This window comes from Pleuronectes platessa, chromosome 20, assembly GCF_947347685.1.
Source record: "Pleuronectes platessa chromosome 20, fPlePla1.1, whole genome shotgun sequence".
Taxonomy (NCBI): domain Eukaryota; kingdom Metazoa; phylum Chordata; class Actinopteri; order Pleuronectiformes; family Pleuronectidae; genus Pleuronectes; species Pleuronectes platessa.
The window spans coordinates 19,069,681-19,096,905 of record NC_070645.1 but is presented as its reverse complement, the minus strand read 5'-3'; the positions used below and the strand labels follow the sequence as shown (position 1 = coordinate 19,096,905).

At 45.2% G+C, this 27,225-nt stretch overlaps 1 protein-coding gene across 1 annotated transcript in view; it reads left to right on the top strand.

Moving 5' to 3' along the window:
* LOC128425681 (cadherin-12-like) overlaps positions 1–25,552 on the top strand; it is a 60,633-nt gene extending 35,081 nt beyond the window's left edge. Inside the window, 7 exon segments of the mRNA XM_053412410.1 lie at positions 8,398–8,651; positions 13,639–13,775; positions 17,095–17,216; positions 20,384–20,504; positions 22,249–22,500; positions 25,040–25,341; positions 25,343–25,552. Of these exon segments, the coding sequence (XP_053268385.1) occupies positions 8,398–8,651; positions 13,639–13,775; positions 17,095–17,216; positions 20,384–20,504; positions 22,249–22,500; positions 25,040–25,341; positions 25,343–25,552 (1,398 nt within the window).
* Positions 25,553–27,225: the final 1,673 nt, after the last annotated feature.

The window sequence follows — 27,225 nt, the reverse complement described above, 5'->3', positions numbered from 1 at the left end:
GCTGTGTTGTTAGTCCACGTACACAAAATATGAGTTTATACATTATACTGGATGTGGTATTTATGTCGTTGAAACTGTGTATTTCAGATGAATTGATGTTTGAAGGGCTCAGATCAGATTTAAGGAGCAAATCTAATATTACAAAAACATATTCTGTCGTTGAATATCTGACTCATGATCAGGTCGATGTTTTTCGAGGCAGGTAACTGGGTTTACCACTGGAAACTGATATTAACTGGAGGTAAGGGTCTAAAATAACTGTCCAGTGATTCATCCTCCGTCTTGCATAAGGTGACATTTCTTCCACTTTCCAGGAGCAGCACAGCAGGTGATTAATGCCGCGGCGCTGGGTGACATTTAAGAAAAGAGCTCGTCACCAACAGGGACACAAACTGATAAACAGTTTGCATGGAAAATAAATGCAACTAATTGTCTGGATTGCCTCAGAATCCCCCCCCCCCCCCTCTCCCCTCAAAGTCACAGCCATTTGCAGTATCGAGGCGAGAAAGCTTTTCATCCTTCCTGCCATCAATTAAGGACTTAATTTCACTAAAACCAGACAGTGACTGCAGTTTAATTTCTCTATCAGAAATGTCATTACTGGGCTGTTTGAACAGTAAATCATTTCAGAGAATGGAGGCTGTTACGGGCTTTTCAGTCCTGATGAGATACTACCAGGAAGTAAAAAAAGAAAGAAGTAATGGCCAAATGACAAATGTAATGAACGAACCGCGAACTTGACTGAAGGCCAGGAAACTGAGGCATGTTGGCTGAATACTAAAGAACACAAAGGGCTGTTGTGTTGATACATGAGCCATTGTGAGATCTCCAGACGTCCTTACCTTGAGAAAGTCTCTGGAACTCATATGTAATCTCCGTATTGCCACGGGGTAATTGCAGGATATTACATCTTAAACCTGATAGCCCTTCTATCTCGGAGCTCATCCAGCGGCATCATAGCGACTCTCGAGTTCTTGCTCACAGACGGGAGTTGAAACTAATCTATTGATTATCGAGCCGAACGTTCCAGTGGGAGAAGAAATTAGTTATTTTAGGCCTCGGTGTGAAAAGGAGTCAAACGAGGAGAGGGGAGACAGGAACAATACCTCGGAACAGCAGGAGCTGCAGGTGCCCGGCGCAGATGAACAACACGTCACCAAGCAACCCGAGCAGGGATGTGCAAAGAGTACAAAAAGAGAGAGAGATTGAAAAGAGGGGGTGGTGCATGGAGCCGATGAAGTGACTTCCCCCCTGGTGGCCCGAGGAGGCGAGGGTGTAATAGATTAAACCGGTGTCTCGGGGCTCATCCCTCGGTGAACTCTGTCCTATTAGGAGTGGCAGTGTGAGTCTCTCCCAGTCGCCTAACGCCGCTGCAGAGTGGCCAGGGCTGCTGGCCAGGCCCCCCCGATGGCATTCCACTGTGGTGAGCACTGGCGTGATGGAGATGCTCGGAGGCAGCCAAGGACACAAACCGATGTGACTGATGGCAGCACAATAAAGCGAGCGTCTCGTCTGCACAGTGCTAGGACCCCCTCCGGTATTAAGAGGGACATCAAATGACTCTCCGGGGCATGTAAGCTTTTCTCTTCTCATGATAAGCTCATTGTGCTCCGTGGTCAGTTCGGCTGCCAAAGGTCTTTATCCCCCCGTCTGCATGGCGGAGGCTCAAACTGTCAGTCAGCGACTCCAGTGACCTTATAAAGAAGTCCCTCATTCACAACACTGATACTAGTCCGGACTCACACCCACCGAGTTATAATTGCCTATCTCGGAATCTCAGAGAAATTCTCTCAGTCTGGCAGCTTTGCATTCCAGAAATAATGAGTTGAGCTTATCGGGGCATTGTTAGGACTATTAGAGCTTTGCTGCAACCCAACAGGCAAATCTTCAGCTCCCGGATGATGGCTGCTGTCATGTGGGATCAAGAGGTTTCGCCCTCGCCCGGAATTAAGCGACCAGACACGTCCAGAAGCTTCTGCTCGGAGAGAAATAGGTTGAGCTTAGGCGGCCGCAATTAGAAATGTGCGATATATTCCAGGCATGTTTCTGCTGAGCTTTGATTTGCTCTCAGGGGATAAATGGTGTGAGGGGGTGTTAATGATTCATAAGTTGTATTGTAAATATATAATACTGTGGTTAAATGGATTTAAGGCCGCCCTGCGCATCACAGATTAAACAACATTTGCGGTGTTTTTGCAACCCCCCCGTTTTAATCACCAGGCTCTTCAGGTAATACCTGCGCTCGGCACAAACAGACGGAATCCGCCTGCTGATGACTCACTGTGCTGAGAGAACGATTATTGGGGGGGGGGGGGGGGGGGGGAGTCGAGATTGGCCCGTGGGTGTTGGTAGAAGACCGTTCCCCATATCAGTGGTTTGAGGATAATATCGAACTCTGCTGTTGTACGACTCAAGTGAACACAAACACACTGAGAACTTATTAAATATGCATATCAGCCTGCTCCCCCCCCCCCCCGTCCCCCAAAATAACCACCACGCTGAAAAGAAACAAACAGATGCAACAAACACTTTCGACTGAGAAGAGAGACGGCAGTGACGCAGGGACTGGGAGGTTTCAAGTGAGACACGTATTCCATGGATTTGCTCTTATTATATCTCACTATAAATCCTCAACAGGCTCCTCCCCTGTTCCACAGCCACGAGACCACGCCCCGGACGTGTGAAGTGTAAAACTGTACCTGTGAGACCACGATGCATTGATTCGTCCCCCTGTCCTAAATTAACAAATTCCCTTGGAATATAACAGGTTCAATTGGCAGAAAAAAAAAAAAAAAGTTCCTTCATTCAGTATCACTGGCAGTGCAATGAAGGTGCACATTTACATATCAAAGGGCGCTGCACCATGTCTAGAATTTCAAGTGCGTTCTGTTGTGATGTTGAAGAGCAGCAGCACTGACATGAGAGGAACCCGGTCTGTCCTCCTCACACATTCTACAGTTGATACACTTCCCTGTTGTGTCCGCGGCAGCCTGTAAAATGTGCATGACAAGCGGAGCCGTAATGAGACACTTCAAACGGGCGATTGGAACGTGCACATGTGTCGGAGACGTGTTTAAGGAGAACATACAGTGCCTTGCATAAGTATTCACCCCCTTTGGACTTTTCTACATTTTGTCATGGTATAACCACAGATTAAAATTTATTCCATCGTGAGTTTATGTAATGGACCAACACAAAATAGTGCATCATTTGGAAGTGGGGGGAAATATTACATGGATTTCACAATTATTTACAAATAAAAATCTGAAAAGTGTTGAGTGCATATGTATTCACCCCCTTTACTGTGAAACCCCTAACAAAGATCTGGTGCGACCAATTGCATTCACAAGTCACATTTGCAAGTCACATAATTAGTAAATAGGGTCCACCTGTCTGCAATTTAATCTCAGTATAAATACACCTGTTCTGTGACGGACTCAGAGTTTGTTGGAGATCATTACTGAACAAACAGCATCATGAAGACCAAGGAGCTCACCAAACAGGTCAGGGATAAAGTTGTGGAGAAATATGAAGCAGGGTTAGGTTATAAAAAAATATCCAGAGCTTTGAACATCTCTCTGAGCACCATAAAATCCATCATAAGAAAATGGAAAGAATATGGCCCAACCGCAAACCTACCAAGAGGAGGCCGTCCACCCAAACTGAAGAGTCGGACAAGGAGAAAATTAATCAGAGAAGCAACCAGGAGGCCCATGGTTACTCTGGAGGAGTTGCAGAGATCCACAGCTGAGGTGGGAGAATCTGTCCACAGGACAACTATTAGTCGTCTACTCCACAAATCTGGCCTCTATGGAAGAGTGGCAAGAAGAAAGCCATTGTTGAAAGGGATCCATAAAAAATCCCGTTTGGAGTTTGCCAGAAGCCATGTGGGAGACACAGCAAACATGTGGAAGAAGGTGCTCTGGTCAGATGAGACCAAAATTGAACTTTTTGGCCTCAATGCAAAACGCTATGTGTGGCGAAAACCCAACACTGCCCATCACCCTGAGCACACCATCCCAACAGTGAAACATGGTGGTGGTAGCATCATGCTGTGGGGATGCTTCTCTTCAGCAGGTACAGGGAAACTGGTCAGAATAGAGGGAAAGATGGATGGAGCCAAATACAGGGAAATCCTTGAAGAAAATCTGATGCAGTCTGCAAAAGACTTGAGACTGGGGCGGAGGTTCATCTTCCAGCAGGACAATGACCCTAAACATACAGCCAAAGCTACAAAGGAATGGTTTGGATTAAAGAATGTTAATGTCTTAAAATGGCCCAGTCAAAGCCCAGACCTCAATCCAATAGAGAATCTATGGCAAGACTTGAAGATTGCGGTTCACAGACGGTCTCCATCCAATCTGACTGAGCTTCATCTTTTTTGCCAAGAAGAATGGACAAACCTTTCCATCTCTAGAAGTGCAAAGCTGGTAGAGACATACCCCAAAAGACTTGCAGCTGTAATTGCAGCGAAAGGGGGTTCTACCAAGTATTGACACAGGGGGGTGAATACTTATGCACCCAACAGATGTCAACTTTTTTGTTCTCATTATTGTTTGTGTCACAATAAAATGTATTTTGCACCTCCAAAGTACTATGCATGTTTTGTTGATCAAACGGGAAAAAGTTTATTTAAGTCTATTTGAATTCCAGTTAGTAACAGTACATAATGGGAAAAAGTCCAAGGGGGGTGAATACTTATGCAAGGCACTGTATGTGTGCATACGAGGAGAGAGTGATGCTGTGTGTGTAACTAGGCCATCTTCAGTGACGGGGGGGAGAGAAATGAGAAATGATCCATGCAGTCTGAGAACGAATGACCAGTTTCTCCCTTCCAGGAAATTTCCCCTATGGCCCCCAGATCGGATTTGATCCTCAAGTCAAGTGTTGACACATTAGCACGTCTTCTCATTAACTGGGAGTTTCTCATTACCCCCTCCTGGCCTCATTTCATTCCTATTTAACAACACGTAGCCCAGACCCACTTGGGCCGTCCTGCGTCTCAGACATATTGGAAAGGCAGCCAGGCACGCCACAGTTTAGTTTTTTTTTTTTGCAGCCCCAAATCGGAGTATGTGAATTAATCTGAGGGATTTGCAGGACGTTTAATCATGTGGTGGTCCACGCAGCGCTCCTCCGGTGTCAGGGCGGCCGCTCCCTCCTCCGTCTGCTGGGAAAATGAGCTCCAATTTGTTCCTGCGATGTCACCTCCTTTCTCTGCCGTAAATTAATGATCACCTGTTTAACACATCCTTTCAGTCCTGATGAAATACTGTAGCCTGTATGAGACTGGATAAATAAATCAAAAGAGCCAAGTAAATATTATAATGAACGGCCGTGTAGTGATGAATTCATGTGGGAATTCACCTGACAAAGATCTGGAGACCCTCAAAGTGTGGACGATCATTTAACACAGATGCTTCTCCGGCCCCCTGGTGGCCACATTGGAGGAGCTAAAGAAAGAAGAGTCTGTCCTGGGTTTGCTGATGGTGTTGAACCAACACTGAGAAGTCAACATTCATGTTTTTGTGGTGTTTTCTTTAGTGGAATTAAAATTTTAAAAAAATCCTCGAACAGCACCAAAGTACTTCCTTAGGTCACGCTCCACCCGGTTGAGTAGCAACTGCTTAATACTGCTAACAAACAAACAAACGCAGACAAAGACATCATTATCTCCTCGTGGAGGCATTTACATATCCACCAATTAAATTAATTATCCTAAGATAACCAGCGTGATTAAGGAAATTGACCCATTTGCAGCTTTTTCCAATCCACAGTTCACTTGGATCAAACGTTTCTTTGTTTTGCGAACTCCCTCTTGTTGTAAATTAGTTTCCTTCAGCAGCACTTTCTCTTTTTAATGTCAAACTAAGTTGAACAACAACTTGAATCACCAGATTGTTGTTTGCAGTGGAAACAGCTCGATGCGTAGTTGACGTCTTGATTTTGACCACATCTGTTATTTTATTTTAATTAATATTCATGTCATAGCTGATTAGGTAAAAAGAGATGATACCTTTCGCTTCCTGGGCCTGTGATCAATTATTTTAAATTAGTATGCCGCATTAAAGCTAAAAATATTTTCAAGCTTACAAACTTTAATGTTGCTGAACCTGCTTTCACCTCAACATTATTTATCAAGCCCAATTATTTCAAATAAAGGCATTTGCTTTTCTCGCACATAATTATTTGTCAGCTGGAACTCCGGGACTCCTGCTTTTCTTGCTGAGGGGCACTTATGTCAGAGCTGTGTTGTGCTGTGTGTGGAAAACAGCCGCACACTCCTCAAGTCTTCAGAAAGCCGAGGACTACATGGAAATTAGACAGTTACAGAGGGTGCGAGTTTGGGCCTTGTTCCTAATTGTGGTGATGCAGCATGTTGAGATGGAGAGCAGGGCCTCGCCTCGTCCCCGGTGACACTCATAGCTAATGAAGCTTGGTGTACACCTCCTGCTGTCCGCCCCCCCCGCCATCGCCTTCCCTCCTCCTTCTCCACCTGTGCGTGTGTTCCAGCTGAGCCATGCACGTCTGTCTATAGGTACTAATCTGAGCATGGCGTGATGTAGCCTGCAGCACAAGCCTTCCTGCTATTCAGGCATTTATTTACCTTCCTCACTTTCCAAAGTGGTTTTGAAAACTCCAAATAGCGAGAGTGTCCTCATTGCACGATTGATGCGTTCGTTGGAGTCTCTAAAACTTTGTGACACAAACGATATTGGATTTCTTTTGATGCCGAGTTCCAGCACTTCACAGGAACCAGCAGGGAGTCCGGAAAAAAACAGAAATAATGACTGCCGTGCGTTTTTTTCATCCACTTTGTAGGTGTCGCTTGGCGGGAAGAGTTTAGGTTCTAATGTAGGGATCATCAATTTGAATGGTACCCACACTAGAGTCAGTATCTGTAACCGTAGCCTCAGTCTTCTCTCAGCGTTGTCACTTCTTGGGAGAGATTGAAAGGGACAGAGTGTGTTTCCTGTTGAAGGATCTCAGAGCCGTGCTCGGCCAGTTGCATCTGGCGCACTGTAATCAAACCAATCACGGCGGTTGATGGTCAGTGATTGGTTTCAGATTGGCTCGCCTTCACACAGCACTCGTCTTTCCCTTTTTTTTCTTTTAACGGACACCTGCTGCTGCGGAGACACTGTGAGGAACCATGGCGCTGGATGAGAGACAGAGGGCTTGAGAAGCATCTGCTGTCCCTGTGAAATCCTGACTGCACCGTCTCTGATCACTTCTAGTAGTTGGACTCTAATTACGCCGCTAATTCATGTGCATTTAATTTGGACAGATGATTGCTTGTATTTATCTTGCAGCACAGAAAACGGCTTTTTTCTCTCTCATCTCACATTCGCCGTCTCTTTTTAGCTCGAGCTCATTTCGCGGCTCTATCACCAGCTGTTTGCACTTTGAGTCTTTTTGGAACAGCGTGCCAGGCGAGCCAGAGTCCTGGGGCAGAAAGATAGCATTGCTGCCGTAGCGCTAACATGTTAGTCAATTTGAAATACACCGAAAGGAATGTCTCTCATGTGACTCGGGGGGCCGGTGGAGCGTGGCCGACCGCGAGCTCGCCAAGTGGGCTCGGTCACACATGAGAGGGCAGGAGACGGGCAGCAGCACGAGCACAGGTGTCACTGCTGTCGGATGTTTATACCTCAGCGCCCGACACGCCGAGGATGCCAAGGCCTCCCCGTGCTTTCTGACTAATTGACCCTGAGCTGATATGTCAGGCGCTTGAAGGGGTAGAGCGTACACAACCCCTCTCTCCCCCCCCTCCCCCCTTCCCGAGCTGTTGTCTGAAGACCTCTTGTACGGAGGTGAGGTTCTGCTGAACCACATAAGCACCGGCTTGACTTCCTCACTGTGTCGGGGTTACCACATTAACCTGGTCAGGACCTACCGGGAGTCTCTCATGTAACAGGCCCCGCTCTGCTGTTAACCTCCATTTACACAATAACAATCAGCAGTGATGTCACATTTCCGGTTGTTCTGCCACGTGTCGTCTCCTCCTCTTTGTTTCTGCTCTTCACTCAGCTGAGAACAATGTGATTTGTGCAAGAACGTAAACATTGGAAATCACCCAAATCCTGGAATTTCTATCGGATACGCCGCGGCTGACATCTGATCGCAGTTACTCATCCCTGCAAAAGCTGGAATAACAGAAGTGAACCCAGGGCAAGCTGCTGTCAACACCGATGCTCTTATTCAGTTACAGTGTTTCCTCAAGAGCTCTTCTCTGGTACTGGACGAGCACTTCAGAGAGAGAAGTGAATTACAGGGGGAGTGCTGACACGTTCGCGGCTGTGACACGATTATGATTCGAGGAGTAAACTGTCGGCGTGAAACAAACTTTAACTGTAACTCTAACCCTAACCCCTCTCGTCTGTTGTTCCTCCGCAGCCCCTGGACTATGAAAGCAAGAAGGCGTACACCTTTAAAGTAGATGCCACCAATGCTCATCTGGATCCACGATTCCAGAGCTTCGGGGCCTTCAAAGACACAGCCACCGTGAAGATTAACGTTCTGGATGTGGATGAGCCCCCGGTGTTCAATAAGCCTTCGTATGTGATGGATGTGCACGAGGACACACCCGCAGGCACCATCATCGGAGCGGTGACGGCACAGGACTTAGATGCCAGCAGCAGTCCAGTCAGGTAAAGTTAAACTCTACTCTCTGAAATAATCACTGCATACACACACACACACACACACACACAGACACACACCTGTTGTAAAAGCATTCAGTCAGGTTTTCTTCATCTTATTCATGAGAAGAATAATCATAAATCTTTTTGTTGAATAGGAAATTGCTTAGGTTACGTTGGTTTTATTAAACCATAGGAGCAAACGTTGGATTTTTAACATTAAGATTATATTCAGCAGAAAACTAAATCTCCTTTTTAAAGTTTTGAAACTGTTGACATTTAAAAAAAAGCTTGACGAGAAGCAGAGACACATCTCTTTTGGCTGGAAAACATATTTCATTCATTTTCAATCTTCAAAGATTCATCTGCAGTTTCAGTGGATTTTCCAAGTCCGTCCTCATTATGGACTTTCACAGACGAGTCAAACATGGAAATCAAAGTAAAATCATTTAATTATTTGTTGTATATCTTCTGCTAAAGCCTTATACCAACTGAACCAACTGGGTTTTTAATGTCTGACTGTGTTGTGGGCTTGTTGCTGCTTGAATCCTGTCCAGTTCACAGGGATCAGCATCAGAATAAAGAGACAAACTGCAGGTCCGTGTGATCCAAAGTTGGCCAAACCAAGTTTATTTAAGCTGGGGTTATGTAAATCATTTTCATATAATCCACAGTGGCTAATAAAAACTTCTGGAGAATGAAGCGGGCCTGGAACCCGAGAGCACATCTTCATCTCGAGAGGCTTTACCGTTCAACCAAATCTCCCTCGTTACTCCCGCGAGGACAAAAGAGCTTAAGAGCAAAGCACTGCGATAATGAAACCAGTGATTGAAAGTTCGAGAACTCTAATCCATTCATCAACGTCTCCCGTCTCCATTCATCAATGTCATCGTGGCTTTAATCTGGAGAGTATTGCCAGTTTTACTCATCAGCTCGAGGACTAATCAATCTATGTAGAACATTTGACATTGTCATGTAGAATCCTGCTGGCGTCATGTCTTCGCAGGTCAGGAGCCGCTGGTGACATCGAGCATCAGAGAATATTACCAACGTTATTAGTGGACCTGTATTTACATATCTGCACCTGATGTATTCACTGTGAAAATGAGAATCTGCATGAGAGTGCAGATGTTATCTAGCTTCAGTTTGACAATGACTGATACAAACTGTATTAAAGCTGCATTTCAAATTCATTCAAACTGTATTTTAGCTGCAGCTGATGTAACTTATGTTCACTTTCAATGTGACATCTCTGTGTTATATGTGGTGCAATGGGAACTCACGTAGCTTTTACTATTTCAGCCGATGTCCTTAAAACAGCAACTTTATAGAGTTAAAAACTTCCAGTCACTTCAATTTCTGCAACCTATCTTAAATTTGACACATTCTTTTAATTATTTTACCAAATGGTTGCTTGTCTTGCATTTGGCTTCAGTCTTTGAAGCTTTTTTAAGTTTTATTTTCTACATTGTGTTCGAATACACAGTCTTTTATTGGGATGATAATTAAATATTCTTTAGTTCCACTTCTTATTTAGATTAAGAACTATACAGCACTGTGCTCAGGGGCTGTGGTGTTGTTTGGCTTTGCAGAGAAGTGAGATGGATCTAACACGATCTTGTCAGAGTTCTGTTCTCCTAGTTTCTTGTTGAAATTGACTAAATTAAGAACAGGAAGTTGTTCCCATGCTTTCGTTTTTCCCAATGTCCTTAATATTGCACACACTCATTAAAACCATATCGTTTGGTAGAGATATGATCTAAATAGAGCGTGAGAGCTGATAAGAAGTGAAGCAGTGGATTTGTTGCCACACAGAAGCAAAGGAGGTAAACATTAAGTGAAACGCTCTTTCACTTCTTCTTAATTTGTATGTTGCACATGAAAATAAAAATCAAGAAGAAGGTTCTTGGTTTGAATCACGGCTCGGCTGGGGGGTCTTTGGGTTTTCTCTCGCTCAACGTCTCCTTCCTTGATGTATAACATACATGTTTAACATCAGACTATCACACTTGGCTGATCCCCGGTCTGTAGTTGGTATTTATCCAGTGAGACATTCAAACATCATTACTTCATGTTATAGATCTGACACGCCTTGATCAACACCTGATTTATACTGAGGCCGAGTCATTTCCAATCTCTGTGTGTTACTGTGCACCTCACAAACACACACATGCATGCTATCCCGACATAGAACCTGAGATAACAATAGACTGTCTTTCCAAAAGACAAAGGAAGTGCATTAAAAAATGAATGAGGAGCCTTTTGTTTTTAAAATCTATTAGCTGCTGTTGCTCGGGCAGATTGCTTTGTGCTAATGGCTCCTGGAAGATGTATCGCCGGAGCGCCACGCAAATGGCAAAGATACCTGTTGCACGCAGTTGTTTTATTATGAATATTTTATTCCGGAGACAACAAAAGAATGGAAAAAGGCAGATATTCGTTCAACAAAAAGCTTATAGCCCTCCACTCTGCGGATCCCCACTTTGTCTCCAGCACTTTAAATATTCATCAATATCACAGCTGACATTGTTCATTTTGTGTGCCTTCAGAGAGCAGCCGTGCATTCTTCACTGCAGAACAATAGACCCAATGACCCATCATGCATAGGGAATTATGCTTTTAGACTTTAGACTCTACTGATTCTGCTATTTAGCGGTATAGTGCCGGAGTTATCTCCGGGGAGACAAAAGGGCATCATGAATACTGCATTGTTGGACGTTTCTAAAGAGCTTCCTCGAGTTTGAATGAGTTTTAAACACTGCACTTTTGGCCTCTGTCTAAAATGGTAATATCACAAATCACGCGAAGAAGGAAAAAAACCCTGAAGAGCCACAATGTCCCGGGGCCGTGAAGGATCCGCGACAGAACCCTGAACTCTGAAAAATCAATAACTGTGGCAAATAAACTCACATGTGTCGTCTCTTTCTCTGAAATGACCTCGTGCATTGTGCGTTAGGCTCACTGGACTGAATTAACATCAATGTAGTCCAGAGCAGGAGATAACACTAATTAACATGTGTGCAGCCTTTAGTCCAGAGCCTATAGATGTGTGACGTCTCTCTCACGGCTGCTGGTGAGCACTGGTCTCTTTAATGGAAAGTTGAACTAGTGCAGTGTCCCTTTGTAAACCTGGTTGTAATGTTCTGTCCTCTTGTCCTGTGCTGCTGCAGAATTACTCTTTGTCATTAGTGAGTCGATCTCAGACACTTGTACAATACAGAGTCGCTTTCTATTGTCTGTGTGCAGAGTGAAGTTAGAATATGTTGTGTTCATCCTACCTGGTTTATCTGCACTGAACGCAATGTTTTTATGAAATGATACTTTATTTGTGTGGTTTATATATTTTTCAAACATTGCATTCAAGTATTTCAGGTCTGATTAACAACCGGTACAGTCTTCAAACATTTCCAAATAAAAGGTTTGTAGTCCTGCTCGGTATGAAGCATTATAGAAACAAACAAACGCTGAGCTTTTACTTTGAAGACAACGTGCTATAGAGGAAGTGATTCTTTGGATGAGATCAGCACCAACAAAACAAAAAGCAAAAACAACAAAAACATCAAATTATCAAAATGACCTGGAGTTGATTTGTCGACCATTGCTGCAGTTTAGTAGAAATATTTAAATTGAAGGTATTGAGTGTGAAGCTGACAACATAACTGGCTTGTTAGATATTTATTCCACACAGACACACATGCAGACATTTGTGGAATCATTCGGTAGATGTAAAAACACTTTGACATTTAGCTTGAGAGCAGAGTGAGCCGCTGGGGTTTGTTGTCTTGTTAGAGGGAAATTTCAAAAACGTTCACCCACACAGTGTTTGTGACTCAGCCTTTAATATCCCGGTTAAGAGGCCGGGCCACACCGACTGTGAACGTATACATCAGAAGCAACTTGACTCAAATAACACAACAAAAAAAAAGCAAGAGTTTTGCCCCGAGGTAAAATTGCAAGCCATTGATCTCTTGAACTCTTGATGGGGAGTTTGGCTGTGCTATTTATCAAAGAGACTCTCACTAAACTCTTTGGACACGATCATGTTCGCTTGAAGGCTGCACGGCGGTAAAGAGCGGACGTGGACAAATCTGAATTGAAACAGAAAATTTGACGGAACGAAAGCTGGTAAAGTATTTCCTCCTGAAGTGGAGTCTGAACATACCAGGAGCATCTTCCTCCCGACGCCCGAGTCCAGATTCTACAGTGCTCAAAAACAAGCTTGATAAATATTAACCAGAAATAGCCTTTTTAAGATCAAACAGCTTTGCCCTTGTGAAAGAACAAAAAATGGCAGAATGGTGTCTGTTCTTGATTTGAAAGGCTCGAGCCTCAAGCCCATGAGAAATGAAGTACCGTCCAGGAGCAAGGCACCGAACCCTCAACCCCTGACCGTCCCTGTGAAGATCCATAAAAGACAACAACATATTCTTGTCCCCTCCGGGAAACGCCGCCGATGATGACAACAAAATTATTAATGAAAAATCGCCTTTTAAGTTCAAATAGCATGGCGTGATGAATGGTGCTGTCAGTGGCACGCCGCTTGGTTTCAGATCTCTTCTGTGTCTCAGTTTGCATTCAGAGCCACTGTGGACAAGACCAGAGACGTCTTTCACAGAGGAGGACGTCTCCCCCTCTGTTCTCAGACACCGAGCCGAGCATCTCAAGCCTTTTGGTTCTGCGTCGGGTCCATGAGAGATTGATATGGTTTCAAAAAGTGCCTAAAATTCATTTATGCTCCCAAGAAAAAAGCGTTTGCTCAGCATCGACCAAAGTACGTGTCCCCCATTACTAGATTGGAATGTATATGCGATCCTCAGCACATTTTTCTAGAAATGACCATTCAGAATGAGTAATGGAGGCTGTGCCAACATTATATTACATCTAATTCATGAGCCCAGGGAGGGATGGGGGTGAGGGGGGGGGATCACGGTGGTTAAATCCACTGGTTTACGTTGGATATGAATGACATTAAACAAACAGGTTTCTTTTCCCCCAGGTATTCCATCGACTGGAAGAGCGACATGGACAGCTACTTTGACATCGACCCAGTGGAGGGGACCATTTCCACCAACGAGCAACTGGACAGAGAGACCATCGCCCAGCACAACATCTCCATCGTGGCCACCAAACTCAGTGAGTATGACATCGGGATGGATCGTGATTCATGCAGGTGTCAGTGTCCGTCCCCGGCCATAATCTGTGTGAAGGATTTAACACACTTTTACTCAAGTCAATACTCAATCCCATTTTTTTCCAGAAAGGTTTATAGGTGCCTATAAACCATGATGACTCCCCCGGAGGAAATGTATCTTCAGGACATTTTCTCCTCGAGCACACTCGCCAACTCTGTTTTCGTTTTTAACTGCCCCCTTTTTCCAACACGTTTGATGACATTGGCATCGGGATGGGAGCTTCCCCCCCTTGCCAGAGTCAACTTTTACTTACACTGCAGTAAAGACGGGAACCTTTCAGAGTTTTTACAGCCGGCAGATGCAGCCGCGATGGAGTCGCAGCGTGTCGTGAGCAGAGCGAGCTAATGTGGAGCCGTGGCTCTAAGACATGCCATCAAGCTAATTACGTTTTTATGAAGGAAGTGGAGCAAATTTCCGGATAAATAAGCAAATCCATCGTCATCAAGTCATCAAATCTGCTAAGAACCGTCAAAGTCATTATCCCAGAGGCAGGCGGGTGCTCAATCAAAATTACCCACGCTGTATATTCATTAGGATCGACTGTGAAATACAGCCCGTTAAAACTCCAGTCATTGTCGCCTTGGAAACTGATGTTACTCACTTCCCCTCAAGGTCATGGCTGTGACATGCTAATTTTGTTTTCAATGTGTGTGTCTGTGTTAGTGTGTGTTGTTTTGTTGTGTGCCTCATGTGTACGAGTGTCATGGAATGTGAGGAGGAGATAAACTGAAAGGAAGAAGGAGGTTGTGTCACAAGGGCATCCCACGCAGGAATCTCACCTACACCTCCGCCTCACCGCATTCCTATCGCCTTTCTTTTCCCAAAGTCAGACTCTACACCCACCTTTCTGCTTCTCCTCACCAAGGACTGATGTTTGTCTAGAGACAACAACCCCCCCCCCCCCTCCACGACAGAAAAGAAAAGAAAAGTCCCATCCATATAGCCAGTGTTTAATAAAAGTAATGGTTGCACTGGTGCAGATAAAACCGACTCCAGGGTTTGAGTCGCAACTACTCAGTTCAAAATGTGTTGGTGACCTTGAGTGAGATTTGGCAGAAGTTTGTGTTGCGAGTATTGGATTGTTGTTACGGCTCCTCTGTGATACATTGTGTTATCGTCGCTGACTGTTATTCGGGTTTTGAACCATGAAGAACATCAATATATGCTAAAAAACAAAGATACCCGTACAAATAATGCACACACACACTCACACACACTCACACACACAGTCGTCTGGAGCAGCCTCAGTTGGCAGCAGTTTTCAAAACACAACAAATTACTGCAGACCTCAGTGTTTGACCTGTGTCTGCATCTGCTGTTTGTCCTTGATGCTTTTTTTCTGTTTTAACATTTATCCTCCCGCACCTTTTATTCCCCGTCACAAAGACCCGGGAAAGGAAACATCCAACAATACCAGACGTCTGATGACATTCTCCCTTGAATGACGCCCCCCCCCCCCCCGGCCGTGATTAGCACAACACCTGAGTTGGAGACTCTTCACCGACACAAAGCCTTCGGAGATTTGTGCGGTCATCGCTAGACACCGCAGTCATGCAGCAAAATGAGAGCAGTGTGTGTGTGTTGCTCCCCTGGGACGCGGTGCACAGCAGAAGGCTTGTTAAATAAGAGCCTTTTGGGGGGGGGGGGGGGGGGCATTTAAACCCACCGGCAGTTTTTTAGGAGTCAAAGAAAGAGGAAGATCTATTTAATGCAATAATAACCTTGGCAGGAGGCGATGAGGAAACACACTTTACATCTATTTGCAGCAGCTGATTTAATTTCACAGTTAACATTTACGTTGTGGGAGTTTTTTATTTCTTACTTAGTGCGGCCGCAGCTGCATTTTCACTGGATTATCTTCCAGGAGGAATCTGTCTATCTCTGTTTTGCAGCAGACTTTAAAGTGGAGTGAGGTTTTTTAATTAAAAATCATCTTAATCAAAAAAAAACATGTATATCCAGCATTAAAGCAGTATAAGCTAGAGAACTTTATGGCCGACAGCTTGAGTAAGCAATGCAGGATTCTGCTTTAGTGAAATAAACAGAGCATGTGTTCCTGGGCTGAGACGCTCACCACAGCTGAATACAACCACGATGCCATTGCTCCCTCTAGTGGGCTGAAACACATATCACCCATGATGCACTGGGAGTCAGGAAACAGTTGATAGTGATGAGACGAGGAGGAGATGACGAATGTCTGTTTCAAGGACTTCTTGGACTTTATTTTTTTACAGATTTCATTAATTTGGAAGATTTGAAGTGGCTGCAGGTTTTTTTTTTAAAGGGCAAAAGACGTCAGGACCTCGCTGACAGAAAATATCTGTTTTTCCGCTGGCGAAGCATCGGTGTTAGTGGTTCAGTCTGTGCAAAGCAGCAAATCCCATGCTCAGTGTCATTTTTTACCTCTGTGGGAAGATTGCCTGCTCCATCAAGGTCAGAGACAGGTTACTAACTGAGCTGCGTCTCCAATCCCCTTGAGACGACTCCAAAGATCCACCTGCCCCCCCCTGGCTCTCCACCCCTGCATTCTATTCAAACAGCCAACTACACACAAACCTTCTCACCCACGCACATGTGCACTCACACAAATAAGTGCACATAAAGCCCCCTGCTGCAGAGAAAAGCCTATTCCCACATCGAATCCATAAAGTTTACCTTTACTCGGGCTTCCCACATAAAAAGAACATTTCCCCACTGTGCCCCTGCAGTGAGGAAACACTGTAAAAAATAACCCTGGATTCAAGCTAGTCCCTCTCAAGGGGGCCTTCACGCTATAATTAATATGGGCTGCACATCTTATGGCTCAAACCCATAACAGAAGCAGAGGAAGAAAGAAAAAAACTAAAAAAGAAGTGATTCTCTCCGTGGAGCCATATTCCATAACGTGGGTGTGGGGGGGTTTGCTTTATTTGTAGGCAACACATGGGATGCATTTGTGTTTGTTTTTATTTAATTCTCCTTTTCATCATTAATCGAAAGCGTCGTAAAAACAGCAGAGTCCAGGTGCAGTGTACAGAGCAACAGGATCCAGATCTGGTGTTTGACCAGAGTGTCTCACCGGACGGCCGAGAGACGCTCTGATTGGACACCAGGACACAAGGGCCGCTTTAACCAGTCTGTCATAACCCTTTATACTTTGGCTCATGAGACGTTAGTACTTAAGAAATCCACATGATGTCAGTGCTGTGAAAACAAAACTCTGTCCAGCCCCCATATGTAAAAATATGATTACCTGAATCTGTTTTGTGTGTCTCCTCCAGACAGCCCCGTCCTGACCAGTCGAGTGGCCGTCACCGTCCACGTCCTGGACATCAACGAGTTCCCGCCTGAACTCTCCAGTCCTTACGAGACCTTCGTGTGTGAAAATGCTAAAATGGGACAGGTAACGTTTTCATTTACACGTGTTGATGTGTTCAGCGAGTTGACGGAGTGTTGTTTGTCCTCTCGTGGAGCTGATGTGGCTTCAAGGTGCCTGTTGAAAACCACGGGAAGGTGTTAAATTGAATCTGTGAGGTGTTGATTCATGTAAACGCTGGCAAAGAGCCGTTGTTTACACCTGGGCAGGAAACAGCTGATTCTTCTACGTTAACACAAACCATTAGGTTTTGATATCGACACCTCACAGAGGGTCGGTTCTCATCGTTCTAACACGAGGTCGCTTGAATAAAACCTTTTTTGTTTTTCAAGGGTTTTTTCCGCTGAGAACCGTTCAACTCGCCACGAATCTACATCTCCCACTGATTGTGTCATATACTCAGATTCTGCAGGAGAGGCAATCACACAGCGCCGCGGCACTTTGCATATCAGCAACCTGGAGCACATTGCCCATGATGTATTCGAGATGCAGCGGAGAATGTGCCCGTGTGCATTGTAAACCACCTGTGCCTGTAAATTAGCCCATAAACTAGCATCTATATGCACTTAGCGTTTCGAGGGAACAGCTCCTTTGGCAGTCAATCATATCGCTGTTGAGTCCTCATCACACTCGGCCTGTGACGGCGGCGCCCTCCTGTCTGAAGGCGTCACTGTCTTCCTGTGAATTTGCCGTATTTCCCACCGTCAAGGTCGACTCTTAGAAGAAAGGGAAGAAGCTAATTGATGCTGAAGGACAAAGATAAGTTTTCCATCGATGAGCTGCTGAAGTCTTGAATCCACTCAGCAGTACACAAAGTACACAAAGACCAAGGGAGAAACACTGACAGACAACAACCACCCTACATCGAGTTCAGCTGCATTAACACACAATATGTGTCTGGTGTTTATAAGTCACCGCCTTCCCTCCTCTCTCCTCTGTCCTATTTCCTTCTCCCTCACTCTAATCTCCAGCTTTCTATCTCCTCCCTCCTCTCTTGCCCTCCGGTGCTGAGTGTACACTTTCCTGTGGTGTTTCCACAGCGTGATGCCTCCAGGTGTTGTGCACAGCTGGTGGATGTTGAAGAATTGCAGATCCTCTCCTGTAAAAATCCTTCACCTTTTCCCCCGTAATGGTTTCCTGCACTGCCGCTGCAGAAAAACACACAAACCACAGAGTTTCTGAGACTCACGCTGCGACACAAGCTCATGGACGAACTGAGATGGAACTCACTGTTGTTGTGGAAAGAGTGTGGGTCTAACTTTTACTGAGCAACAGCGCCCTCTGCAGTGACACATGGAGAATACCCATGATCCTCTGCTTCCTGAACCAGAAGAGCTGCAGCTGAAACAAATCCACCAAACTCTGTTCAGAATTCTTCATGTTTTCTGAATATTGGAGATAAGATCTGGTTTTTCAAGTCATTTCAACTGATCTACGAAAAAACTTTTTTATAAAAAGCAAGATTTTTAAAACGTGCCAGAGATACAGTAGAATATTTCCTTATTTTGTAATTTATTTTACTTTATTTTGTATTTAGCGACCCGGCAGGTCAACCAGTCAAGTGTGAAATGAGAAAAAAGTCCCACAAAGAAAACCCAGCACTTAGCACAGTGGAGTTCTACACTGAGGAGCAGCAGTGCTATCATGTGCTCTTCACTCTTTAATGTGTTTCCTTTGCCTTTTTCAAAATGCCACATTTGAATGCTAACCAGCTGAGTCAGCTTGTTATGCTGGAATAATTGCATTTTACATTGAGGCCTTTTAGCCGGCGCTCTTATCTGGCTTGACTTACAATGTGCAAGAGAAGAAGAAGCTTCGAACCGTTTCACGTGCACAATAGCAAGAAGATAATAAGCAGCTGCAGCCGGCGCAGCTCCACTTGTGATGGGAGGAGATGGGAAACACGTTAAGAGGGAAGGAAAATACACATTTCAACATAAAAGATGATGATAATTAATATAGAAATTATTGTTGTTTTAATAGCTGCCAAATATGTTTTACAATATGAGCCAGTGTCATACATAGAGATTTGATATGTTCACCGGTTCAGTGTTTATTGTAGAATATATTAAACATGGAATGTGGGTTGGTAAACAGGATTATGACGACTGAGACTCTGCAGTTTTATTGGATGCAACTTAACTGCTCTTCCATTGGGACACACAGCAAACATGTAATTTGGATATATGGGCTGCTGTGAAGTCTGACGGGCTTTAGTTATTTATTTCTGACAGAATTGATTCACTAAAAAAACAAGTTTGACAGATTACACGGAAGTTTAATTGTTGCTCTAGATTTATTCATCACAAAGCTAATCTGGTTGCAGGGAATCAATAGTGTGAAGTGTACATCTGCCGCCGGGGGGGGGGAACAACAAACACTCATCTCACCTGGTGTCACGTTCACTCCCCTTCAGGGAATCTTATTCAAATACAGAGAGGTGAGCGAGGCACGGAGCGACATCGTGGGGTTAATGGAACCGGGCAGGAGGGCTGATGAGTTGCCCTCTTGTACCTGGGGGATCCGGGGGCGGGGGGGGGGGGGGGGGGGGGGGCGGGCAGGGGGATCAGGTCTGCAGGAGGTCAAGCCCAGCGAGAGGTGAAGAGCAGACGGGCGTCACAGCTGGGCCGGAGAGACAGATCCAGAAAAAGCTCAAAGAACCTTTTGGGGAAATGGAAGGAAGTGTAAAAGGCCGTCAGCAGTCTGGTGCAGAGGCGGCTGAATCAGCAGTCTGTGCCGAGCGCAGGGAAGTCGGTCTGAAGTCGGGTGTTGTTTCAATAAACCCATTTTCACACAGAGATCCAGTTTGTTGTCGGATTAATCAAATCTGCTCTCTTCTGTTATTGTGGGTCGTTCTGTGGCTCAGAGCAGACGTCAAATAGAAACAACTGTTTTCTGTTCTCGACTCCTGAACAAGCTCCATCAGCTCGAGATGAGTTTAATCCATCACACAGGGAGTCGGGTTCATCCAGAGATTTCAAGGAGTTATCAATCAAGAGACTGTATCCAGAGATACTGAGAGAGAACAGGTCACTGCCTCGTTTCCACTCCGACAGCTCTGACAGGCAGTCGGGTCAGGACTAGCTTATAACTCCACGTCCGTGTTAAAATGTTTTCACTTCTTCTTCAGGAACAAACTGACCTGCAAATTAATAATATAATATCACATTTTTGTCTCATTCTTATTGCCACAGGTGATTCAAACCTTTGGTGCAAAAGACCAGGACCTCCCGATGTCTGGACAACATTTCTCCTTCAAATCGCCAAAGGAAGATTTCAAAAGCAACAAGAATTTCACCATCCGAGACTTTGGAAGTAAGTTTTTCTCTCAATCTGACAACAGCTGAGTTGGAGAATCAGTGAAGAGTGACACAGTGAAGTAGAGAGTTGAAGATTTAGCTTCTGACAGTTTATGTAGCTTCATCACTTAAACAATTTAAACAAGGTGACTGTCATCATTATAAATCAGGACCTGCACGCTGGTGGAGCAGTGCATTCTGGGAAATCAAACATTGTAGCTGTTGGAGCTGATTCAAAAGGTCGAGGGCGAGAGGGATGTGGTCCAAAAAACACATTTTCCAAGATATGTTCACAAATATCAATGTGTAATATACAGATGTCCTTTATCAGGGAATTGTTCCTCATCATATGATGTAAAATGATAAGTGATGTCATGAAAAAGTCGAAAAATTTGTGTAATGTGTGATTATGATGTGTATTTTTTAAATAATTTATCATAAATTGAAATATCACTATATAAAAAGTTTCTTGCTAGAGCTCATTATATATATGTGAAACGTGTTCACTATCTATCAGCCGACAGTAATGATGATCAACAACTTCTTACCTGAGCAGCAGGAGTGGCACGTTACCGCTTCACTTCTAAAAATATCTTTACCACATGAAGCGTTTTTTATGGTTTTTATGGTTTTTATTAAACTCTGCGGTGAGCACCAGCCAAACCCTTTGAAGTCTAACCAGGGAGATTGGTAATGAAAAGTGAGACGTGGCAGAATGAGGCTCGGGAATCGAATGCGTTCACCTCCCCTGACAGGCCGCGGCCCGACCCTCTGATCCACTTTTCCCTCTTGGACACGGTGTCTTGCGGTTCCCTGACTGCCGGGGGGAGGGGGGGGGGCTGGGACTGTGAGTACACTCTGCAGATACAGAGCGAGATGTGATCGGCAGGGACAGGAAATACAAACTCCACGGGCACAGTGGACAGGTTTCTGCAAGAGAGGGAGCGGGAAGCACGAGCACACAAAAAAAAAAATCACAGTTGTGCACAACATGCAAGGTGTGCCAACACGCCTGACCTCCTGTCAGGAAAATGTGCCAGGTTTCATCAGCGGAACAAACTCGGCTGGACAAGGGTCAGACAGGCTCGCTGTAACCCGGCAGAACCCGGCAGGTTCAACCCGACACGTTCCCTCTCTCCCTCGTACGCACTGTCGACCTCTATTCCACTCGCCATCCACTCACCTGAGGCTGTCTCCCCAAGTTCCTCCCTCTGTGTGTGTGTCTGTGTGTGTGTTTATCTTTTATCTATCATTGCTAAACTGCTGTTTCTCCGGAGCGATGCCGCCTGCACCAGCAGATAGCGGAATAACAACATAAGTAGTTCTCACCGTGCACGCAGATGGAAAAGGGCTTTGCAGTGTTTCAGAGAATAATGTTCTGCGTGTGATTCGGCTCCATCAGCGTTTGGAATGAGTGTAAAAGTGGAGAGAGCTTTGATAAGCCGAGGCTTTGATATGTTGCAGCTCGTCTGGTATCAAACATAAAGAGTCATCAGACATTTTAAAAGTTGTATCTCTTCTCGCTCTTGGACCGTCGGACTTGTAGTGTAGCTCAGGGGATTCTCCGACTGATGTGAGGTGAAGCAGGGCGGAGACGTTTCTGAGGCTTTGGTCCGATCAGCCTCTAACCTGCACAGATCAAGGACTAAGCGCTCGCTGCAGCACTTTAGGCCTCCGCTCACAAATCTGCAAAAGTCTTTTAATCTAACACTGCATTCGTTTCTAAGAAAAAACCTTCTCCCCCCTTTTCCTTCCTCCAGATAACACGGCTGGAATCGTAACGAAGCGGAACGGCTTCAGACGGCGTTTACAGGAGATCTTTGTCCTTCCCGTGGTGATAGAAGATAATGGCTACCCACCCAAGAGCAGCACAGGCACCCTGACCATCCGCGTGTGTGGGTGCGAGTCCGATGGATCCCTGTTGACCTGCAGCGCGGAGGCCATCTTCCTGCCCGTGGGTCTCAGCACCGGCGCTCTGATTGCCATCCTTCTTTGTATCATCATCCTGTTAGGTGAGAGCTGTCGCCTCCTGGCTTCTAAACAATCCTCCTTTCAGTATCACAGCACACAGGGAACCCTGCAGCTCCTGGCTTTAAAGCATATCTTTGAATTTCCAGGTATATATTGTTATATATTATCATGTTCCCAAATCGCACCACATTTGAGACACATGTCAAGTGTCAAGCTGATAAAATGATCAGAGCCATATACTAACAGAGATTTCTGGAAATAGTAGATTAGTCCTTGGTGCAGCTTTTAAATGTTGATTAGCTTAAAATGTTAAATTTAAATTTTATTGTAAAATTATTGAGCTCAAATTCCCTCCAAAAGCTGTTAGTATTTAAATTGCAGATGTATTTTCATTTAGTCACGCTTCAAATGTGTTGCCCTTCCTGGCAGAACCTGAATCCACACACACTGAGCTCAGTAGCAGAGTTGGCCGGCCTCTCCCTGGGAGTGACCACAATTAATTACTGAGTCCATATGATTTTGGTCATTCAGTGAGACATTTGAAATTGGAGGGAGGGTCGCTTGGCTCCATAAACTAAATCCAATTTTTCTGCTCTGTGGCCACTTCCCGGGCTTTTACTGGGCCTTTCCCACAAGGTCATAGTCGTAAAACTCCTCTTTAACTCCCCGCCATTAATGTCCAAGCTCATCTGCATATAGCGAGGAAGAAGTAAATGTAGGTTTATGGCATCATTTCCTAAATTATGAATGTGGGATGGTGGGTTGTTAAAGAAGTTCTCATTTTACAGTGGAAGTCAAGGGTGGCCGTGACCTTTGAATTGAGCTGTAATTATTTTGCTCTCTGCCGCTAATATATGGCTCAAAAAGACTCATCCATGCAATGAGACTGGGCTTCAGCATTAATCCTCTTTCTGTTCACATTCATGTGAAATATCAGCTTCGGTTTCATTGTGTGTTTCACGAGCTGGGACAGAAAAACACACAATCTGTGTTCTCACTTCATCTGAGAAACACAGAGATGTTTTCAAAGCTCAGAGTCGGCTCTCACCCGAGGGCGAGGCCGACACACCGTCCCCGGGAAGGAGAGCGGCGCCGAGCAGCAGGGCCCCACACCGGGAACATTTGCATAGAGCCACTTAGCTCCTGTGCAGGATTTGTCAGGATGACCCAGTTGTCGTCGTTCTCCTGTGCGCACACACACACAAACGCTGAGGTAAATGAAACAGAGCGTCACCGAGACTTTCATCTGCTCGGCGGGTTCCTTTCATCCCGATGTGTCCTGGGTGCTGACGAGCTGCTCAGCCACTGTGACCTCCAGTCGGTGCTGGTGAAGTCTGCCTGGAAGCCACTGGGGGGAGCTCACACACTATCCCCCCCACACAGGTAGATACCATCCCAGTGAAGGATGGAGTGACGGGAAGAAGGGAGGATGAAAGTGAGGGACCTGCTCAAGAGTTATTTTTCTCCGTCTGAATGTATTTATTGGACTCTTTCATTTGAATGACTCCAGTTTTACCTCGGCCATTGCTCTTCCTCCTCCGTGTAACCGTATATTAAAAACCCAGAGGGGGGAAAACACATATTTTACTGCATTCTTCACCGAGGAGACAGGGAGAGAGAGGCGCAGGGGAGATAGACGGAGGGAGACAGATTGCACTGACAGGAGAAAGGGAGAGGAGGAAATTTATTGTTACGTGTTGTGTTGGATTTCTCACAGTGGAGCCGCGGTGCCCGAAAAACATGCAGAACCTCACGCAACCCCTGAAGGGCTGCGTGCTAAAGCAGTAAACTGTTGCTTTGGGTATATTCTCAGTGGTAAGAACTCACCCCCCCAGCGGTGGTTACAGCTCCTGTGCTGTGTGTGTTTGTGTGTGTGTGTGTGTGTCTGTGTGTGTGTGTATTGCTGCCACTGCAGAATTATTTGCATTGTGCCATCAAAGCAATTAAACCCACAGTTTTTTTTCTTTTCTATTTCAGGTATCTAGGTTGCAAACTGCAGAGCTTTTGTTTCAACGGACTTTATTTGACCGTGTTTATCAAAGAGAAGCTCTATGTCACTGAGTTGTGTGTTAGTGTTAAATCATAGGTGGGATGTAACCTAGAGGTGGACACAGGACTCAGACCTTGTATCAACATCTGTCCTGAGTGATCAGATGAGCGCTGAACACACAACCTCATCCTGAATGTGTCTCAGTATCAGACCTCATCAGGTCGTGGTCAAGAGGAGGTTCTATATGAGGCTTTAGGTACAGACACAGTTGTTGCTTTGAGCTAATTGCTAATAGCAGCGTGCTAACTCACTTACCAACAACCACATTGAAAATGTAAACAAGCTGATATTCAACACATCGTCGCTAACGTTAGCTAATTGGGTTTTAACAAGGTGCAGCTGAGGCTGATGGGAATGTGATTAGTTTATGCCGTTGGACGCTAACGTACTGGAAAGGTAATTTATTCTGACCCAGTGATTAAATGTTGAGGGATGACCAGAGCGTTTCCACATCAGCCCGAGGGAGACGGGAACATCTGGATCGAGTTTCACTGGTCTAACGTGTAATTCTCTCGATGTGTCCCCCCCAGTGATCGTGGTCCTGTACGTGGGCCTGAGGCGGCAGAAGAAGAAGGAGACTCTCATGTCGTCCAAAGAGGACATCCGGGACAACGTCATCCACTACGACGACGAGGGCGGCGGCGAGGAGGACACGCACGCCTTCGACATGGGGACGCTCCGCAACCCCAAGGTGGTCAAAGAGAACCTGTTCCGCAGGGACGTCAAGCCCGAGCTGAAGAGAGGCCCCCGGCCGCCAGCCTCCAAGGACAGCGCCGACATCCGGGACTTCATCCACCAGCGCCTCACGGAGCACGACAGGGACAGCTCGGCCCCCCCCCTACGACTCGCTGGCCACGTACGCCTACGAGGGCGGCGGCTCCGTGGCCGAGTCGCTCAGCTCCATCGAGTCCCTGGCCGTGGACCTGGAGGAGGACTACGACTACCTCAACGACTGGGGGCCCCGCTTCAAGACATTGGCGGGGATATTCGGGGAACAGTCGGAAACTCAGTCGGACTCAACGACCACAGAGAACACGCACTGATGTGATCCACAGACTTGACTTGAGCAAATATGTAACGACGGTTCTTTTGGTTGAACACACACACACATCACACACACAGACACACACACAGACCCCCACACACACACAGAGGTTTCAGCATTGTTTTCCTCCCATGTTATCTGTTTTCATATTTTCTCCAGCTCACTGATTTCTGTTTTTATTTAACATGCTCAGTCCCAAAATTGTAAAAAACAAAAAAAACGAGGGAACATGTGGACGAGCAAAACAAACGCTCCATCATCTCTCTCTCTCTCTCTCTCTCGCTGTGTCTCGTCTCACACCTGGTTTCCTGTTTGGGGGGGGGGGGGGGCGGGGGGGACGCATACACACAACATCCTTATAAGTGCCTCGATATAATTGTTCTGTCACTTGCTATTTCATGCCACATATCCAGTGTTGCTCCTTAGAACCCCATAGGTGATGAAGCTGATTGACTCAGCAGACAGTTCTGTGCTGTGATTGGCCCGGGCATCGACCAATACCAATGTCAACCCTGTGGGGGTGGGGGGGCGATGAAGTGGCCTAAGTTTGGCCAAAGATGTTTTGAATGTTATTTATTGTTCTATTTATTTATTGGCCGATTGAGTTTGATTAGATTTTTTTCTTTTTCGTGTGTATATTTATCTATTTATCTCTCAGTCATCAATCTGTAATTTTTTTTATTTTTGGAGACACTCGAGTAATTTTTGTAATTAATCAAGGCCCACATGAAAGTGTATGTTTCTGTTATAGGTGGGTCATGTGAATAGACTTGTACTAGAGATGTAAAAAGACTAATTAGGGCTAAATACTGCAGTTCGGTCGTGTAATAAAACACTGTTTTCTTAAATAAACAACACTACGACAAAATGCGGTTCTGGATTCACGTGATTCACTTTGACGATTCTGGAGGATTGTCCCAGTTGTGTCACTGGCTCTTCTTTACTGTTGCATCATTAACTTTCTGTAGCTCCAGCATGTTTCATGCTTCGTCACCTGTGAACAATAAACCCTGAGATATGTTGGTATGAGAAGATTCCACCTGTGGGATCCTTGGAATGGAAAAAAGCATTTGTCATCTTTAAAGGACGCAGCCTCTGAGTTTTAACACTTCTTCCCTCGTTTTCAGCCCCACCCGTTTAATTGTTGGTTTGTTTGTTTGTATTTAAACACAAATACACAAAGGCACCGGGGGATTTCCACAAAACATCAGGGAGGGATGCAGAATGAGTCAAAGAAGAAGTCGGTTGGTTTCAGCGATTTTTCTACATAATCATATTTACTTATTTATCATGACTCTTGATAAAAACTGAATAAAACCAGGCGTATTTAGAGGACTGATGTTTATACGTTTGTGAAATTCGGTGCAGCCTGTGGCCTTGGCATAGTTAAACCATCTACTGAGTGCGATTATCGTCTTCTTCAAAGTTTTACAGCTTTAATTTGGGTCATACAGCTCCACACCAACAAAAGTTAATAAGCAGAAGAAGAAGAATTCATATAAAACTCTCTCCCATTCAATCCCACACTGTTTACCTCACTTTCCGACCAAATGCTCTGTGCGAGTCACCGGACGTGGAGTCAATCCTCAGCAAATCAGTGAATAAAAGGCTCGGAGAGAAAGTGTTTCCAGATTTTGCCAAAATTGTTTCTGCCGAGTCGCAGTGAGGCTC